The sequence below is a fragment of the Daucus carota genome, chromosome 9, assembly GCF_001625215.2.
Source record: "Daucus carota subsp. sativus chromosome 9, DH1 v3.0, whole genome shotgun sequence".
Lineage (NCBI taxonomy): Eukaryota > Viridiplantae > Streptophyta > Magnoliopsida > Apiales > Apiaceae > Daucus > Daucus carota.
The window spans coordinates 10,414,374-10,434,164 of NC_030389.2; the positions used below are offsets into that span (position 1 = coordinate 10,414,374).

Here is a 19,791-nt window from a genome sequence, read left to right on the forward strand (position 1 = left end):
TAAATGTGTTACTTAAGTTTGACCCCCCTCCCCCTCCCCCTCCCCCTCTATAAATTCAATGCAAGAGTTCAAATATTCACATAACTCCTGTGTACCAGTCCACAATATAAAACAATTCATGGCATTTTCACATCTAATCCTTCTCTTGTTCTTGTTCTTAGGTATTCAAAGTGAATGGCTATATGGAATTGTTGAAGTTTTGCATATTACATTTACATGAAATTGAATAATTTTCTTGATGAAATTTAATTTATCTGTTTGATCAACTTGACAAGAAACCATTTTGATTTTGGATTTTTAACTGCAGGTGCTGATGGGACAGTATTCACATTAAAAAACAATTGTGGAAGAACTATATGGCCTGGGATTCTAACAAGCTACCAAGCTCCCAGTCTTATGAATGGTGGTCTCGAGCTCAAAAAAGGGCAATCAAAAAACATAACAGCCCCTGATAATTGGTCAGGCAGAATTTGGGCACGTGATGGATGCCGCTTCAACAAAGATGGCATTGGAAAATGTCTTATAGGCGACTGTGGTGGCAACTTACGTTGTCAAGGAGAGATGGCTAAAGCTCCTGTGTCGGTGATTGAATTTATTTTAAGTTCAGATGCTGATTCATATGATGTTAGCCTCGTAGATGGCTATAACATGGAATTATCTGTCGTGCCACTTGGTGGAAGTGGAAATTGCACCAAGGTCTCGTGCAAAGTTGACCTGGCGGAGAAGTGTCCAAAAGCAATGCAAGTTAAATTTAAAGGAAGAGTTGTGGCTTGTTTGACTCCATGTCTGGTTTTCAAAAATCCTTTTGTGTGCTGTACTGGCCAGTTCAGTAATCCTCAAAAGTGCCAAACAAGTAGCTACACTGAGGTCTTTCAGTCTAGTTGTCCCTTGGCTTATAACTTTGCTTTTGATGATGCTACCAAAACTTTTACCTGTAGTGGAGCTGATTATCTCATCACATTTTGTTGAAATTTCCAGGTAGTATCAGAAAAAGAGCTAGTTTTCGATGAATGCAAGATTTATATTGTGTTAGTTGTTTTGTTGCATGTGGTTTGCGAATTCCTTTGTTTGGGTGTATGTTACTACTCCCTTTGTAAGCTACTCTGTTGTTATTATTTGGTCTTCAATTGTTTGAACTTGATTTTGTATAAGCGAATGACTTTTCAAGTTCTTGAAGTTACCACAACCATTGTAGCTTCCTTGCTATGTCTTCGGGTTTGTTCTAGATCTTTTTTCCTTTTTTTTTTATAAAACTCTGGGGGCATAGGCAAACAATCAAGTTAGCAGAGTCAAAAACATGTTTCTTAATAAGTTCAAATTTTATTTTCAATCAAGGGGCTGAGAATCATAATTTTTCATTGTAACTTCAGTGGAGCCACAAGACCTTTCTGACTATATACATTGATTGCCTGTAGTATGGGACTTGAGTGGTTGTTATAAATGTTCAAGAATGTTCCAGGGTGACAAGATTACACCTATCTTTAAAACCGGCTCACTGTTGTCTCATATTCCTTTAATTATCGCTTATCAGTTACTATCCTAAGTTTTGCTGTTAAAACGGCTCACTGTTGTCTTATATTCGTTTAATTGTCGCTTATCAGTTACTATCCTAAGTTTTTCCGTATGAATAACCCTCTCGCTTTTAACATTACTATTCATTTAGTTGTCGCTCACCGAGTCTGTGACTTTGTACCAAATTTAGTCTGCTTAACATGATCATCCAGAAATAAAACCACATATTTTGAGGTCGAAATCAATCCATCACCCCATTCAAAATAGTTATACACCAGAATATTAATGAAATAAATTCATATGATGCTGCGAAACAAACCGTTTTGGACGGCAAAAATCCCTGACTTGTGCCCAAGGAGTGCAAAAAAATTGTTCTAGGCAGGCTGATAGCAAATAAGATTATAAATGAATAAGTGAGTAAAATAGAAAAGTTTATAGTTGAGTGGTAAGATTTTTTTTTTTTTGCCAAGGAGTGGTAAGATTTTAAAGACATAATAAGTTGAGTGACGAAAAAATCCATTTTCCCTATTTAAAAATTTGACTGTTGAGCCGGCCCTGTCTCGCGTCCATTGATATCTTCAACGCCAAATACGAATCAGCTTCTCACCTCTTTCAGGATTGTTGATTTCAAGATGAAACTGAAAACTTTCATGTCGGCGTTTTCTTTAACTAAATTATGTCGGCATTTTCTATGGAATGAATATGAAAGGCAGGTGATGATTCATGCGTTTCTCTAGTCTCAGTTGAGGCTGGTTGGAACAGAAGTGATGGTGAAACTAGAGTGAAATATACACACAAAAAGCAGTCAATCATTTGGTAATATTCAATATATGACTACTTACATCCGCGTTAAAAAATGACCATTGACAATTACCCTCACCACATTCTTTCCATGCAGCTGACTTCTGTGAATTCACAGCTTAACTGGAAGATAGTTACAAACACTGTTGAAATGGAAATTATGGAATACAAGAGTAATGTTAGAAAACCGAAACCCAAATTGGGTATCAATTTTTTTTTTCAAATAACGTGGCGTTGATGATGTTTAAATATATAAATCACTGTGATTGTTGTATATGCCAGGGATTCATTATCTTGGATAGTGTTAACGGAGAAAACTGGTTTGTTAACAAAGATTAGATTCTCGGCGTGAATCAAGATTTGTTGCGGCGGTTGTTCGTCGGAATAGGGGGTGGTGATGATGTGTGTTTGGATGTGGCTGAGATCGTAGGCATAGGGTTCAAGATTGCGAAGAAAACTAGGGGTCTATTCACCGGCCTCTTGTTCCCAAGAGTTACCTATGCCCACGATGTGCCTAGATACCCCTATTTATAGGGGATGAAGCCAGTACGTAGTTCTTTCTCCTAAGAAACCTAATTGGATTAGGCTTACCCTTCTGCTGTCTTCCTCCTGAAAGGGGCCCAATACGATGAGGCCTAGGCTTGGGCCTTGTAGACTCTCGAGCATCCAAGACTTACCCCAAATGCAAGGACGCTTCTCTACTCCCCGACAGGGACAACCCGCCAGACTACAGAGATAGAGCCTTCCATGACGCGCTTTGAAGAGGGTTCCACATGCTCCCCGACAAGGATAACTCGCCAGACTACAGAGCAAGGCCTCCTCTAATCTTCATTCTCTATCTCCCAAAGAGGGCAACTCCTCAGACTACATGGTAGAGTCTTCGACAAATTAACAGTAGGATCTATACACACCAAGGGCGTCCCCCTAGGTAAAATATGTCCCCTTCTGCACTTCAAATGACGATCTTTCTCTGTAAGCTTCAACTTGGCGCGCCCTGAGGATAGGGCGCTCCCAATCTTCTTGAAGTGGGTTCTTCTGACTGACATGTCTAGTTTGGGCTTGGTCCAATCTTGAGCCCATCATAGTCTTCTTTTATGGCCCGGGTCTTCACGGTGATTTTTGCGTATAACAGATAGATTTATCAGAATTCCAAAAATTCATGTCATAGAACAAAAGATTGGCACTTAGAAGACCCTGAGGTCGTCAAACAATAAACTTTCCACGTGAATTGCATGCATAATAATTTAGTCCGTAATGACAGAGTAACAGAGTATTTACAAGTTAGTAAGGGGAAGTAATAGGTAAGTTTGAGCACTTCTCATCTCTTATTATAAATTCACACACTGGAAAGGATATTATTGTACCAGTCTACAATGGGTTTTTCACATCTCTTGCTTCTTTTACTCTTTTTCTTAGGTAAAATATTCTAGTTTTCTTCATGAAATGTTGTTATTCTGTTTTTTGGTTTATTGTTTGTTCATTTTGGATTGTACTTTTGTGCAGGCGTTGATGGTACAACATTTATATTAAAGAACAATTGTGGAGCAACTATATGGCCCGGAATCCTGACAAGCTACCAAGCTCCAGCCCTGATGAATGGCGGTCTCGAGCTCAAAGCAGGGGAATCACAAAACATATCAGCCCCTGACAACTGGTCAGGCAAATTCTGGGCACGTGATGGCTGCAGCTTCGACAGTCAAGGCATGGGGAAATGCTACGTGGGAGACTGCGGTGGCACCTTACACTGTGAAGGAAAAGACGGAGACGCCCCAGCGTCAGCAGCTGAATTTGTTCTAGGTTCTGACAGCGATTCGTATGATATTAGCCTTGTGAATGGCTACAACATGGAGGTATCCATCGAGCCAGTTGGCGGGGATGGAAATTGTAGCAAAATCTCATGCAGTGTTGATCTGAACCAGTGTCCACAACAGATGCAGTTTAAAGCTCAGGGAAAAGTGGTGGCTTGCATGACTCCCTGTCTGATTTTTAACAATCCTATGGCTTGTTGTACTGGGGAATTTAGTGATCCTGAGAAGTGTCAGGCAAATAGTTATACTGAAGTGTTCAAGTCTAGTTGTCCTTTGGCATACAACTTTGCCTTTGATGATGCTACCAAATCTTATACCTGCAGTGGAGCTAATTATGTGGTTTCATTTTGTTAATCCAAGAAAAAAAAGAGATAGGGTTTTGATGATTGTAAGCTGGTTTCTTGTTGCTTATTGCTGTAATATTTGATGCACAAATAAATTTCTAATAATTTAGTATGCCTAAAATTTTACGGCACTAATCCTTATGATCGAAGAGTTTTGTGCATCGGATATCGTCTTTTAGTCTATTTTTTCTTTAAATAAAAAGAAGAAAGTTGCACCGGATATCCCTTTTTGTAACAATTTTTGGATAAGTGAGAATGAAAAAAAGATTTGAGACAACAAATTAGGCTATATCATTGTTAAGAACGGAGGATGATACCGAGGGAAGTTCCTGCGAAAAAATAGCTTGACGTTGATGAATGAACATCAGTCGAGTATTTTCTGTATAATAATTATAATATCATCGTTGTTGAATAATACTGCTCAGTTTCAAAAAAGTGTCGTGTTGATTTTTACACTTAGGCACTGTTTGGGGTTGCTGTTGCAAACAGCAATAGCAGCTTTTCGCTGAAAAGCAGGTAAAAAACTGTTTGGTAAATCTAAAAGCAGCTTTTTTGAACAGAAGCTTTGAGCTGAAAATCTGCGTTTAGGAAAAGCAGGTCCTCACATGCTTTTGGAAAAAGCTGTTTTCAGCTTTCTGCGAAAGCAGTTATAAATTTCACTGTGAAACCTCACCAAAGAATTATTTTTTTTATATTTTTAACTCAAAATAAGAAAATATCAAAAAAATTACCAAACAGTTATCCGATTTCTAAAACAGCACTTTTTTTATCAGCACTTTTTCTAACCGCACAGTAATTTTTAACAGCACTCCCAAACAGACCCTTAATCTGATTTGTCAAGTAATCATGCTTCTTTATATTATACTAGCCTATAACCCGTGCGAAACACGGGCGGATATATAATTCGTAATTTATTATTTAAATGTTAACATTATTTTATTAATATTTTATTATTAGTGAGTTGAATTTTAATTAAATCATATTAACCAACTGATTATACGTTCTTATGAAAATTTAGCTTCTATAATTTATCATTTATCTATAAATATTAGAATACGTAATGATTAGTGTTAGTATTGAAATAGAATACGTTAGAGTTAACACAGTTATATGAAAATTTTGTTAAAAAATATCCAAAATCAAATGTTTATAATTTTATTTTTAATATCATTATAATTTCTTTATAAGATATTATATGATAATGTATTTCATGAGTTTTTTTAGTATTTAAACTATTTAATAATGTAAGATTAATATATATCAACATATTATAGACTTGTAGTTTTAGAGGGAGTGTACCAAACCAAAAAATAAAACTAAAAAATTGGATTACAAATTATACCTATTTTGACTTATTATAGTATAGTCACGGATGACTTTATTTTTCATAATTCTTTCGTGTTATAAAATTATTTAGATAAAAAATTTAGTAATTCTAAATTTATTAGTTATATAATTAAATTAATATATTAATATGTTTATGATTTACACTTGAGTGAAGAAAGTGCATGTCCAAAACTCAATATAAAAAGTTGACATTTAGCTAAAACAAATATTTCTTATGAAAATAAAGCTTGCACACATGCATTCACTTGTAGAAATATTTAAAAATCCAATAAGGACCAAAAAACTATTCATAGAATGTCAAGTTGAAATTGCAAACATTTTTTTTTGACAATGCATGCTTATATGCCTTACAAATTAGTATCTGTTCTATAATTCTCGGGGTGAGCCAGAGTCGAACCCGGGTGTCCCGAGACAACAGAGGATAAACCCACCACTGGGCTATCCAATCGTGCTCAAAGTTGAAATTGCAAACATTAAATTTAAACAATGACTATAATGATCATCTAGTACATCAAAGTACAACCGGATTCTCCAATCAGCTCATGAGTTGAATATTACAGATGTGCAAATCATGTCGAAGCAAGACTTGATCACTGTAAATTGAAATCTTTTATTAAATATCCATGTCACCAAACAATGTTAACAATGTTGAAATAAAGACTCAAATGCTATAACATTCGACTATCGGTGACTAAATTTCCTCCTAACTGATTTTGGCTGAAATATTCAAAACAAAAGAAAAGCTAAAATGAGTCAAGTACTTAATTACAATTTACAGCTCAAGATTACTATAAAAACACTTCCATTCAGCAAATAACAACCACGTTCTTGCATGTTGGAAGCCATAAATAAAGAATTTCTCACCATTCACCAGTTAATACCCCTAAAAAGTTACCTATGACAATGCTCAGAATTTAACAAACAACTAAATTTCCCTCTTGCTTCTTAAGTTGTAAATGTCTGTACAGGATGAAGAAGTTCAATAAATTATCAATCACATAGCAAAAACATCGCATGATGAACTTGCCAATCATGATCTTGGTTTGCTATCAAGGAACAAATGCATAATAATATGATATTGCATGATGTTAAAAGCAAGTACCAAGACTGTAATACAACTTACTTGAGCTCCTGCAAGCTTGTTATCCCAATTCCCAACTAAGTACGGCATAATCATGGAAGAAATTATTTTTACTCACAAGATAGACTTCTCAAAAGATCTAACAATAACTTTGAAAAATTCACAACAAAGTGGAAAGAATGCTGAAAGCACAACCAGTTGTTTTTTACTTAAAAACAGAGACTTCTAAAAAGATCAAATAAGAAATTTGAAACTATATGAAAAAATGCAACTAATGTATAAACAAAAGAAGAAGATAGCAAACAAACACACAAGAGCAGCCATCCAATCCCCACCATCAGATCTACAACGCCTCGATTATATATACCAGAAATTGGAAATTAACATTCTTCTAGTCCATCAACACAATGGACTACAACCATCTTTCGCATTTGGCTGGATGTCCCTAGCTACTCTCTTAAGTTTAAGCTAGCTGCTATAAATCTATAGCACGCATTTTTTATTCTTTTACCACAGATTGATATAAAGCTAAAAGAGATGCCGAATATCGATAAATATAGTAGTCAGTTGTAACACTATGAAAACCTAGCATATACTGTATTGGGCTTAAAATAACCCAATATTAAGCCATTACCTTTGTATTCCATTCCCCACTTCAGTTTGACTATGACATGCTTTCCGGTTAAATTGTTCAAGAATGGGGATTAACTGGTACAGTCTGCAAAAATATTTCTCTTAAAGACCACTGTTTGTGAAATATAAATACTATATATCCATAATCAGGCACACATAACTGACTTAATTCAATTATGCTCTCAAGCATGAATAACTATCAGATGTGGCTCTAGGTGATAAATAACAAAACGATGACTACATGTAATGATCTGTTCAGACCATAAAAATCAGAAGTAACAACGCATAGGAAAGCATAAAAACTATTTATATCTATGCGCTTGGAGTTAGCACACAGCTGTATCCAAATGCAGAGCAGTGTTATTTATTTTGTGAAAGTTATTATCATGTCCATGCGCTTTAGTACTAAAATAATGCTCTACATATATTCATCAAGAGTCAATCTATTCCACCAGTCAAAAGCTATTTCAAAGTGTTTATCAGGTTCAGTAGATAAACTAAACACTAATTCCAGCAGAACACAGCCAGTATATGTCGTCCCCAGAAAAATATCACAATCACTACAGTGTTTTAGTCCCGGAAGTCAAGTAGATCAGTCTACAACTCCGGATAATGCTTACTTGACATTAAGGACATCCAACTCAACACCCCATACCGATTAAGCTAACATAATATGAATATGCAATCGAGCGGAAGGCACATTTCTAAGAGCTAAATACAGAACCTGGCATATACCTGGCTGAGAGTTCCCATGGTGGTTGCGGCAGCTAATGCAGTCATCAGCAAACTGTGCGGTGGGTGATTGAATCTGCAATCACTTTTTGCACACCGTCCATTTAGATATTCTCGGCAAACTTCCCCTAAAGTTGCTCCTACTCCAGGCAAAATTGCCAAATTTCATAAGTAATTCTTCGAGCAGCTTGTAACTGTATCTAAACCAACAATTAAAACTCAAAAAACCAAAAAAACCAAGCAAATTTTAGGTCTAAGAAAATCCTACTGCAGTGTGAATATGAGTTAGGTAGTTAAGCTTACCTCTTTCAGTTCTTTCTTCGCCTCTTTGTTTGTATTTTATGTTAAGCTACTAAGTTCTCGGCGATCTGCAACGTCTCCAGCAACATCTGCAGTAGTTTTGTTGTTCACTATTTCTTGCCTATTAAAATACTGTAGGTAGACAGTTTTCCCTCGGACCTGAGCCGCTTCTGATGATGAAGCAAAATATGATATCATCGCTATAGCTTGATTTAACTCAACCTATTAAAAAAAACAAAAAGAAACATGTACACAAATTAGTTAATAACAAATATTATCAAGCATTAATACAATTAAAAGGGGCTAGGTGACTTCTGTAAAAAAAAAAGGGGGCTAGGTGACTAAGCCAAAACGGAAGCGAATGACAAAACTGATGCACGCTTACAAATTCAATAAAAGCTTGGTTTCGGTTGGCCCCAACATTACACTTGGTGTTGACAACTTTACCAAATGGTTTACCAAGTTCAATCAGCTCCTCCACAGTGCATTCCCATGGCAAATTCTTCAGATGCAGGACCTTGGACGGAGGTTGTGTGTAGAGGAACTGCGGTTGGCTCGAAACAGATGAGATAACACTGCAACAAAAACCAAATTAGTTAATACACTTTGTCCCCTTTATCAAAAACTATTATAAATATAACATCCTCTTTCACTTTATCAAACCAAACTATCATATTAAAACGTATAAAAAAGAAAATTGACAAATCCGCTTATCAAAATACTGTAAAATTATGTACCGAAAATTATCGATAAACAGACCGTATGTAGTGGAAGTAAAGTGACTAAGAATTTGTGAATTAGAAGCATCAAATAGTGATAAGATACCTAAAAATAAGATCTCTAACAATGCGCAAGCATATACATATAAGATCCGTATGAATTTCAATTTCACAAATACGTGGATAGATACAATAAGAGATACAAAGAATTGGGGAAACAGAAGGAGCAATAAGCACTATTAACTTAGTAGACTGACGATGAAGCTAATTTTGCCCGTAGATTCGAATATCTAGGGTTTGGATAATTCAGTGGATGCACATTTTTGAGCTCAATCGTTGAAGTGATAGCTTTTTACCTTTAACAATAACAAAATCCAGACACAGTACTGTGTTCGTGGTCAAACTTTAAGGCTGATTTTGGTTAACAGAAAAGAAAAGGAAAAAATTGTGATATTAAAATACTTCACCGTTTGGTTCGACTTCAGTGACCGTGCCTACTGGCTTTGGTTCAAGTTGCACAACAACCGCTTTTGATTCGAATACAGCTCCCAGCTTTGGTGCCACTGCTTGACAGCTACAGCTTCAGCCTTCAGAGAAAGGATGGAGAGAGACAGAGGGCGAAGATGAGGGTGTCTTGTGAAATTTGTAGTATTTGTTTTTGTTTATAAAACTAATGTTTATTAAGAGATAGAATGTTAGTAGGACACAAATTTTTGATATTTGTTTCGGGACGAAACCATACGACGAAACCAAAAAGCATGAGCAAAGTATAGGACTACAAAATATATCTATGTGTTTATAATGTTTTGTTCCCTGAAGAGTGGAATGCTTAAACATAATTAATTATATTGTGTCGTTTGTTTGCTAAAGTTTTTAGAAATGGCAAAAGCTGATATGGGCAACAGCTGAAGATTTGGCTAGGAATAAAGGTCGGGTTCTGTCATTGTATCGCCAGATATTGAGGAGCCTAAACTCACCCAATTTGCCACTGAACTTGGCGGCTCGATTATCTAAGAAAGCAGAGGTCCGTGCCATCTTTATGGTGGCTGCTGAGGAACGACCACACAGCATCATAACATATCCCAGCTCGACTGTTAATTGCAAACTAAATTATGCAAATTATGTATCAAGCTATACAGGTTTTTTAATCGATCTTCCCATAATCCTCTGTTGGACTCTGAATATCCAGCCAGCCCAAAGGAGTACAGAGTGGCCAGTACCCCAATTCCTCTAAATTCTACTACATAGAATATGTTTGTACATTTTACCCACAAATTCCTGTGGGGGTGCATGATAAAATTTAGTTACCTCTAGAATGATTCAAGTTTAAGCCACGTAATGAGGTCAGTTTTTTTCATATAAATACACTCTTGCAGAGAATTGACCATCAAGAAAAGTACACAGCAGTGACACGACATTAAATATGCACACAATGATCCGACTGTAATTTACACATTCGGCAGAAAAATGGAGTCCTGTGCTTTCAAAGTTTACTGCGATCAAACATAACTGAACAAAGAATTCTAAATTTCAATTTGAATCAGAATGAAGAAGACCGTTTAACTCGAAATATAGAATTAAAAAACCAGAAGGAATATTAGCTCTATATGTAAATCCTAAAGTCTTGAGAAGGCCACTAACAGAGTACTGGAACCCTGCTATATACTTATATATCTTCCAACCTGGATATGTAAAGATGGACTCCAAATACTTGCACAGTGATCATAAACGCTGAATATTTATAAGCAACAAAGGATATAGTTGCTGAGAGGTATCATGCGTTATTCATAGTCAATGGCAACCTGATTTTGTGTATCAAAATGTCTTAAACTCAAACCAATTATTCACCAAAAAGTACAGCATCATTTAATCCATTTGGTGGATTTTTGACTATGATCCTCTAAATGCCAAAATGCAATAGAATATTTTTTAAAAAAAACATGATAATCAATCTTGCTAAATTTTACACGAGAGAACTCTCAACAGGATGAATACAGACAATCTAGGGAAAGGTGAAATCCCGAAATATATTAACAGAGGGAGTAACCATTAGAGTGGATACTTTGGAAAATATTGAAATGGCAGATAGAACACTATAGTTATTATAACGATGAGAGCAAACAGCAACTTTATTACATCACGATGCTTGCATCTACAAATCAATGTCATGAATCAATAACATTCAAGGTAAATGAGAGATGTGACTAACCTGCAGGTTTAGGATTATATGAAGTATATGTTAATTTCCACTCCAACTTGTGGTGTGCAGGACATGATCACAGCAGAATGGGCTATGGCTTAATGTTTTCTATCAGACAATTCTCAAAGTTATTCAGCCTAGCATTTATAAAACATTAAAGTTTCTTGCAAAACGAAAGTGGTAGTGCTAACACTAATTCTATATGCTGAATCCACATCACATTGAGTTAATTTTTCAAACAACTCTCAGATCAAACACTTTACGCACAAAGAAAGAGCACAACCAGGAACCAAAGAAAGAGCACAACAGAGGCAGCTAAAAACAAAGATCAAATTAATCAATTCTTATAAGCAACTAATTTACTGAATTTAAGATAAATAAATAATAGATAACAAAAAGAGATACTTAATCAGAAGAGAGACAACTCATATCCATATATATTCAGAAGAGAGACAACTCATATCCATATATATGTACGAAGAACAAACCTTCAGCGGAGATGAATTTGAGATGGAATGATAAGTAGAATAAGTGTCCAGCTATGGAGTTTGCCGAGACGGAGAGGAAGACAGAGGGCGGTCTGTACTGTTTGCTTTAGTCTTTAAAATCAGTGTCCAGCAGGAGATAGAAGTGTAGGAGGAGGACTCTAAGAGGAGCCATTGTTTATTACTAATAGGCTATTGTTTATTAGTAATAGGCTAGTAACGAAGTAACAAAAGAAAAGACAAAAAAAAAAGACAGTTCTACATGTTTCAATCTCAGTTATTTCTCCGGCTGCTATTTTTTCAACCACAATCATCTCACAACAAAGTCAGACCAACTGTAAAGCTTGTCAAATACTCCTCTCTAATTGAATTATACCTCTTAATGACCTCTTAATGTTTCTAAGTTTGTATGTGTAAAATAATTATACAAAATTATAAATATTACAGAAAGAAAATTATTATGCCATTAATTTAACGACACAGAAATTTAAATTTAAGTTGATTGTATAGCAGGCAAAATGAAAGGGAGGAGCAGGGGAGATTCGCGTTAATAGAATCATGAGCATTTAGTTCCCCCACGCTTTTAAGTTATTGTTAGGGGTATATGTAATATGTTGAATTGAATAATTAAGTAAAATATTTAAAGGCATTCCTGTAATCTGGCAAGAAGATATACCATCACAGGCCTATATATAGTGCAGAACTAAAAGAGCAGAACTTTTTAGCTTTCTACAGGATTTGGCCCGACACACAATCAAAATACAGTAATTAACTTGAGTGATTTCTTAGTGCATTATAAAGAGTTCTTGACAGCGAGAATTTCGACTACAAACAAGTACTAATACTATCTTATTAAAAAGATACTCATAATTAGCACTAGAAGTACCCAATTTTCTTGTTTTGAGTTCTTACCCCATTTAACAGCAAAGCAAACACCAATCACACATTAATAATGTACACTTACAGTAGATACAACTTGTAAGTTGTCTTAACAAATAAGCCAACAAAATTTCAAACAACTCTCAGATCAAACACTTTAGGTGCATGATTCATTCTTAGCTTAATCACTAATACTATCTTATTAAAAAGTTACTCATAATTAGCACTAGAAGTACCCAATTTTGTTGTTTTGAGTTCTTACCCCATTTAACAACAAAGTAAACACCAAACACACATTAATAATGTACACTTACAGTAGATACAACTTGTAAGTTGTCTTAACAAATAAGCTAACAAAATTTCAAACAATTCTCAGATCATAAGCAACTAAAAAAAGAGCTAGGTAATCGGACGAGAGACAACTCATATTCATGTATATGTATGAAGAACAAACCTTAGGGGAGATGAAGTTCTTGAGAGATGGAATGAAAAGTAGAATAAATGTCTGATGGAGAGGAAGACCCACCGAGCGGAGAGGAAGACTCGCCGAGGAAGAGAAGAAGCGGTGGTTCAGGTGTCTGTTTACTGTGGTATTTGCTTTTGCTTTAGTTTGTAGACAAATGTCCAGCAGGAGATAGAAGTCTACCAAGACTCGTTTGTTTTAAGTATTAGGCTGAAGCAGGGACGAAAAAAAACGACCAAACCAAAAAACGTGAACAAAAAGCAGGACTACAAAATATACCCATGTTGGCTTATTATAGTATAGTATAGATTTCAAATTTTCTTTATCTGAATAAAAAATATAGATTTTGAATTGTTTATTCGAAGAAGGAATTTTTAAAAACAATGTATAAGAAATTATATTTGTTTTATACCTCAAATTACGTGTAAAAAGTCAAATCAACATCTATTTCGCAACAGATGGAATATTTTGTTACATACCCTGCTATTCATTCATTTGCTTCCCCGATTTTTTTTTTTTGAGAAGAAGGATTAAAAAATGCTAACTAATGAAAGTGGCGGAACTCGAAACCTAATTAGGTTGTGCAAAATTGAAATTGAATAATAAGAAAACACAAAAATAAATTGTGAAAGTATAAAAGGAACAAAAAAAGATTTTATATCAAAGGGGCCGGGTCACTTGTTCTACCCAAAAATCTCACCTAAACCGCTCACTAAAAAATCATATCATCTAAATCACTAAATTGAGTATATATATCATTCTGTTTGATGATGTTATGATAATTGACATAAAATGTTAGGTTTTTAAAGTTTTGGAAAATTCTCAATGGTACACTCGTAGTTTTGGCTTTTCTAAATGGTACGCAAAATAGTTTTGGCTTCTGGCTGGTACAATTAGACTATTGTACCATTTTATGCCATACGCCTCCAGTCAAGTCCCATTCAGCAAAAGTTTACCAATCTTATAAACAACAAAAACATGATACAAGATGCAAAAAAGTCAATAGAAGACAAAAAAAATAATCCAAAAGATCCATCCACACCCCTTCTGCGCAACCCGACTCGAACCTTGGCTCGACACACCCCTTCCACAATCGTTTAAGATCTTCTAGCCGCGCTAGAATCACACCCATCATCGATACATCACCATCCGCTGCCATCCACATCCCGCTGCCATCCACGTCTACGCAGCAGCCAGTGTAGCGTCCTCTCGCGAACCCCACTCTCCTCTTTTGCTTGCTTTCTGACTAGCCCCGGCGGCTTTACTGTCACCGCCCTCAGCCAACCTGAAACAACCCCCTCCGCCTATGCCTTCCTCTGTCACTAGCGGCCGCGCCGCAACGATTCACCAATAACCAACATAGCCACGGCCACAATACACAAACATATATACACACACCTTTACTAATATATATACATCAAGTTTGAACCGTATAATAAAAAATTGTAACTCTGGTTTTAGCCGCCTCTTTCCCAAAAAATTGATAACCGCCATTGCCAAAAAATAGACGTTTGTGTGTTTTTCTTTTTTATTGTTATTTTATTTTAGGGTTAGTAAACGTTTGAATAACGGAACTTGACGGGAGGGGTATGATATAGAATAGTACAATTAGGGGTGTCAAACGGATAAAACGGATACGGATTTGCCCATATCCGTATCCGTATCCGCCAACTAAAAACCGTATCCGAATCCGGATCCGTATCCGCAAATTTTAAAATAAAAAAATCTGTATCCGTATCCGTCGGATATTATCCGGATACGGATAATATCCGGATCCGTTTCTTCAAACATCATAAAAATCAAATATAGTGGGATTAATCAAAAATCAAGATCCATAAAATTTTTTAAATCTTCAATCACTCCCGCTTGAAACCAAAAACCAAACTGAATCGCAGGCCATCACTTTGAAACCCAAGAATCCGAAACACAAATCAACACCCTGAAGAAAGTGAATGACTCCTCTGCAAATGCTGAAGTAAATAGTTCACTGGGACGGTGAAGTTGAGCAGAAAAATGTCATTGTAAAAGGGAGAGGGAATGAATAAGATCTGAGAATGGGATTTAGAGTTAAAAAAATGTGTGGCTGTGCGGCGGGTTAGTGTCTTAGGATCGAGGTATTTTAGAGTTTGGTGAGTTGACCATGTGTACTGGGCCAGGGTGTAGCACGTATATACTTTATATTTTTTTAAGTTAGTGTTTCTTTTTTATTTTAAATATTAATTTGTATTTAACATTTATGTGATAAAATAAAATAAAGTATATATATAATAAAATTATATAAGTATTATTATATATATATATAAATAATTTCGGATACGGATATATTCGGATACGGATACGCCTATATCCATATCCGTATCCGCAATCTCCGGATTCGAATACGGATAATATCCGTTTTATTTCGAATACGGATTATATCCACTTTTTTCCGGATACGGTAGCGGATTTTTCGGACGGATATCGGATTTTTCGAATTTTTTTGACAGCCCTAAGTACAATAGTGTAAGTGTACCAATCGGAAGTCAAAATTATTTTACGTACCATTTAGAAAAGCCAAAACCACGAGTGGACCACTGAGAATTTCCCTAAATTTTTTTGTCCCAATACAAAGTTGAGGTGTTCATCAACGTTTCTTACTATTGGCGTCTAGAAAAAAGATAAATTAAATAGACTAATCGAGCCAACCTAATTAAAATGTGTAAGTTGAATAAAAAGCCCTAATTAAATTATTCATTCGGGATAAAATGAATTTGGGAGGCCATAAATTCGACCCCTCAAGTTTGAATTGGGACATAATTTAAAATTTTAACGTTCTGTGTCAAATTACCATGACATCATCAAACGGAATGATATATATATATATATATATATATATATATATATATATATATATATATATATATATATATATATATATATATATATATAAGTTCTATGGAGTACATAAAAACATTGGAGTACTGGAATACAAATCATAGTTTTTCAGTTTGATCCTATATAATATCTTTGATTATCCAAATTTTGATACTCCCTCCGTCCCAATTCTTTTGGCTTGTTTGACTTTTTATGGTCAAATTGATTAAATTTTGACTGAAATTTACATGTATTAAATAATTGAAAAAGTTTATAAAAAATATATTATCAAAATCTACATTTATTCTACTTTAAGATGTATGTTTCGGATTTTGAAAATCATATAAGAAAAATTAGTTATTACCGGTCAAAGTTTGGTCAATTTGACCATAAAAAGTCAAATAAGCCAAAAGAATTGGGACGGAGGGAGTATAATTTATCATTTATAAGTTGTCTTGCACATAATTGTCAATTAATCATTAATATCTTTCAACTTTAACAAGTATTAAGATTATTGTTCTGCTTATTAGTTATATTGCAGAACATAGAGTCCTATGATTTATAAAAGTAATTATTCTACCATTCGATCACGATGTTTATGTTGCAGAATATAATGTGCAGGTTGTCAAATATTTACAAATATTATTGGACAAAAAAAATTGAAATTTAGATGACTAGATTACATTTTATCAAACTTTGTACTCCAATACTCCAATTTTTTTTTGTACTCCATAGAACTTAACTCTTTATATATATATATATATATATATATATATATATATATATATATATATATATATATATATATATATATATATATATATATGCACTTGCTCAAATGAGAACTTTCTTAAAATGAGAACCGTGAGAACTTTTTTAATTTATCAAAATCTCATTTATTTGAAGGGCCCCGCCGGGGGCACCTTCACAAAAACTGTATATCATTAAGGTCTCTAGCTAGCCAAAAATAAAATAAAAAAAATAATAATAAAAAAATCACTGATGGCGTGGCAGTGGATTTTTTTTTTTTGAATTTTTTTTTACTAGTTACGGAGAGACTAGTTTTATATACATTTTTTATATTGGGTTCCCACTAGTTTGATGTTTAGATTACCCAAAATATGATAAATTAAGGAAGTTCTTACGGTTCTCATTTTAAGAAGTTCTCACTAGAGTAACCCCCCCCTCTCTCTCTCTCTATATATATATATATATATATATATATATATATATATATATATTTGTGTGTGTTCAAATTTAGTGATTTAAATGATATGATTTTTTAATGGGTGGTCTTGATAAGATTTTTGAAGAGGAAAAAAATTAACAGGAGGGAAACTAATCTACTTAGTCGACCACACACCATTATTGATTTGTGTTCCAAAATTATTGGTAAATTTCAGTATACGGAATACCAATATTGACATCGAGGATGTTGATTTGTTCTTGATCATAAACAATTCATATGCTACACTTTTATAAATGCACTTATGGGTTTGTCTCGTTTGTGCATGAAAGTCAATCAAAATAAAAAAAAAAACATTTTTCAAATTTTATATTTATTGTGTGTTCATGGATACACTATAAAAAGATCGTAAACCTGTAATGCAATTTAAGATCAATCATTCTGGCTGAAGTCGTGTAGGTTTGCCCAAAACTTATGCAACATTTCATTCAGTTCAACCCTTCGTGCTCTCCGCTCAATAACCGAAAACGATATAACGGACCCCACAATCTATGTGTTTTAGTCCATGTAGATTCATTTGGTATGCTAAGAGATCTTAGCGATATTTCCAGAATAATACGGTCTGTATGTTTTAATTTATGTAGATCCATTTGGAAATGTTAAGAGATCTATAGTGATATTGTTGGTGAGTTACTCGACGTATACTAAACAATTCAATTTCTTGTACGGATAGTTCCTCGATGTATATTAAACAGTTCAATTTCTTGTAAGGATATTATATTAAATGAATAACTTCGACAATTATCTTTTTTGTTATTAAATACACATTCATTCCACTCCGTTCTTTAACAATTATCTCTATTAATTTTATACTCCGTTCTTCTCAATTCTTTACATTAGGGACAGAGCTCCACACGAATTTTAAGACTCCAATAAAATATAATTTTATAGATGATTTTAAATATATTTTTTAATATTTTTTAATATTAAACTTGTTGTGAAACAAGAAAATTTTAGAAATAAGTCGTAAAATTGGACTTTTAATACATTTTAAAATGCGTGTCAAATAGTGAGAAAAATAGTAGAAAAATGAGAGAAACGGAGAGAATAGTAATAAATCCAAAATCTATTAAATGTCGTATAAAAAAGATGAAAAAGAGTGTGACAAATGTGAGAAGTAAATATTTATATATTAAAAATTATATAATGAATGGTTAATCATTACCTGTAAATGATGGAGAAGATGGCGTTATCCCAACTCTTTTAACTTTATTAAGGAACGAAAAAGTCAGGACAATCTTGATTTTTTAATTTTGGTGAAAAGCTGCCGCCAACTTTTTTAACTTTGTTAAGAAATGATAAAAGTTGAGGAAGGGCAATACTAACCTTTTTTAACTTTGTTAAAGAATGACAAAAATTAAGAAATAATAAAGGAAGGATAATCCTAATTTTTTAATTTGATAAAAAGACGTATTTCTTGGTCTCTTCAACACGGGTGAATGCTCTCAAGCCGGTGAGAATTATAAATCCGTTTCTAGTGGGACATATCTCATATCCTCTAACTTTATAACTTTCTTATAAGACATTAAAAGAACTCTACTACAATTGACATTGTGTCATATTATTCAAAATTAGGTGTTGACACGAATCTGTGAAGAACACAATGCAGAAAATGTTCATGCTGTATATCGAAAACTTGCACAAATGAGAGCTCATGGGTTTGTTATATACATCAGCCAAGTAACTAACTTTCAATTACGCTTAATGACTATATAACCCCTAGCTAGAATAGTAATAGACTAATATATCCTTTAACACTCCCCCTCAAGCTGAGCTGGGGATGGAATAGCTCCAAGTTTGGACATGAGATAGGTCTGTTGATGAGCTGAGAGCTGCTTGGTCAGGATGTCAGCTACTTGATCAGTAGTGGACACATGCTGAGTATAGAGCTCTCCAGATTTAAGCTTGTCTCGAATGAAGTGACAATCCACTTCAATATGCTTTGTACGCTCATGAAGAATAGGATTAGCAGCAAGTGATATAGCCGCCTGATTGTCACAGTACAGAGCAGTAGACGGCAGATTTTTGATACCCATATCTTTCAACAGTGCATGCAGCCAAGTAACTTCACAGGCAGTCATGGCCATAGCTCGATATTCGGCTTCTGCAGTCGAATGAGTCACAACAGCCTGCTTTTTACTTTTCCAGGAAATAGGAGAAGACCCAAGCAAGATGCAAAAACCAGTGGTGGAACGTCGTGTAGTAGGAAAACTAGCCCAATCACTGTCGCCGAATGTTTGCAATTGTACTGCAGAAGAAACAGCCAGTAAAATACCCTGCTGTGACGTTCCACGCAAATAACGAAGTAACTTCTTAGCTGCCCGCATGTGAGTAGTCATAGATTGATGCATAAACTGACCTAAAACGTGCACATCAAAAGTTAAATCT

The 19,791-nt window shown here is 34.6% G+C and overlaps 2 protein-coding genes, 1 long non-coding RNA gene and 1 other non-coding gene across 5 annotated transcripts; 3 read left to right on the forward strand and 1 right to left on the reverse strand.

Moving 5' to 3' along the window:
• Window positions 1-22: 22 nt before the first annotated feature.
• LOC108203165 (uncharacterized) lies at window positions 23-1,176 on the forward strand. Its single transcript, XR_010287896.1, has 2 exons — window positions 23-161; window positions 308-1,176. It is a non-coding gene; the product is annotated as an uncharacterized LOC108203165 (transcript).
• A 2,409-nt stretch (window positions 1,177-3,585) lies between these two features.
• LOC108203166 (thaumatin-like protein) lies at window positions 3,586-4,606 on the forward strand. The gene is made up of 2 exons (XM_017371939.2): window positions 3,586-3,729; window positions 3,817-4,606. The coding sequence occupies exons 1-2, from the start codon at window positions 3,687-3,689 to the stop codon at window positions 4,473-4,475; spliced, it is 702 nt and encodes a 233-aa protein (XP_017227428.1). The 5' UTR covers window positions 3,586-3,686; the 3' UTR covers window positions 4,476-4,606.
• Window positions 4,607-6,193: 1,587 nt separating this feature from the next.
• On the reverse strand, window positions 6,194-12,442 carry LOC108203167 (uncharacterized). Of its 2 annotated transcripts, XR_001803306.2 has the most exons (6): window positions 11,966-12,442; window positions 8,944-9,133; window positions 8,562-8,780; window positions 8,262-8,452; window positions 7,528-7,611; window positions 6,194-6,772 (listed from the first exon to the last, which is right to left on the reverse strand). It is a non-coding gene; the product is annotated as an uncharacterized LOC108203167 (long non-coding RNA). The 2 variants fall into 2 exon arrangements; XR_010287424.1 differs by having other exon boundaries at window positions 6,194-7,611.
• Window positions 10,036-11,579, forward strand: LOC108201240 (uncharacterized). Its single transcript, XM_064084453.1, has 3 exons — window positions 10,036-10,044; window positions 10,155-10,370; window positions 11,547-11,579. The coding sequence occupies exons 1-3, from the start codon at window positions 10,036-10,038 to the stop codon at window positions 11,577-11,579; spliced, it is 258 nt and encodes an 85-aa protein (XP_063940523.1).
• Window positions 12,443-19,791: the final 7,349 nt, after the last annotated feature.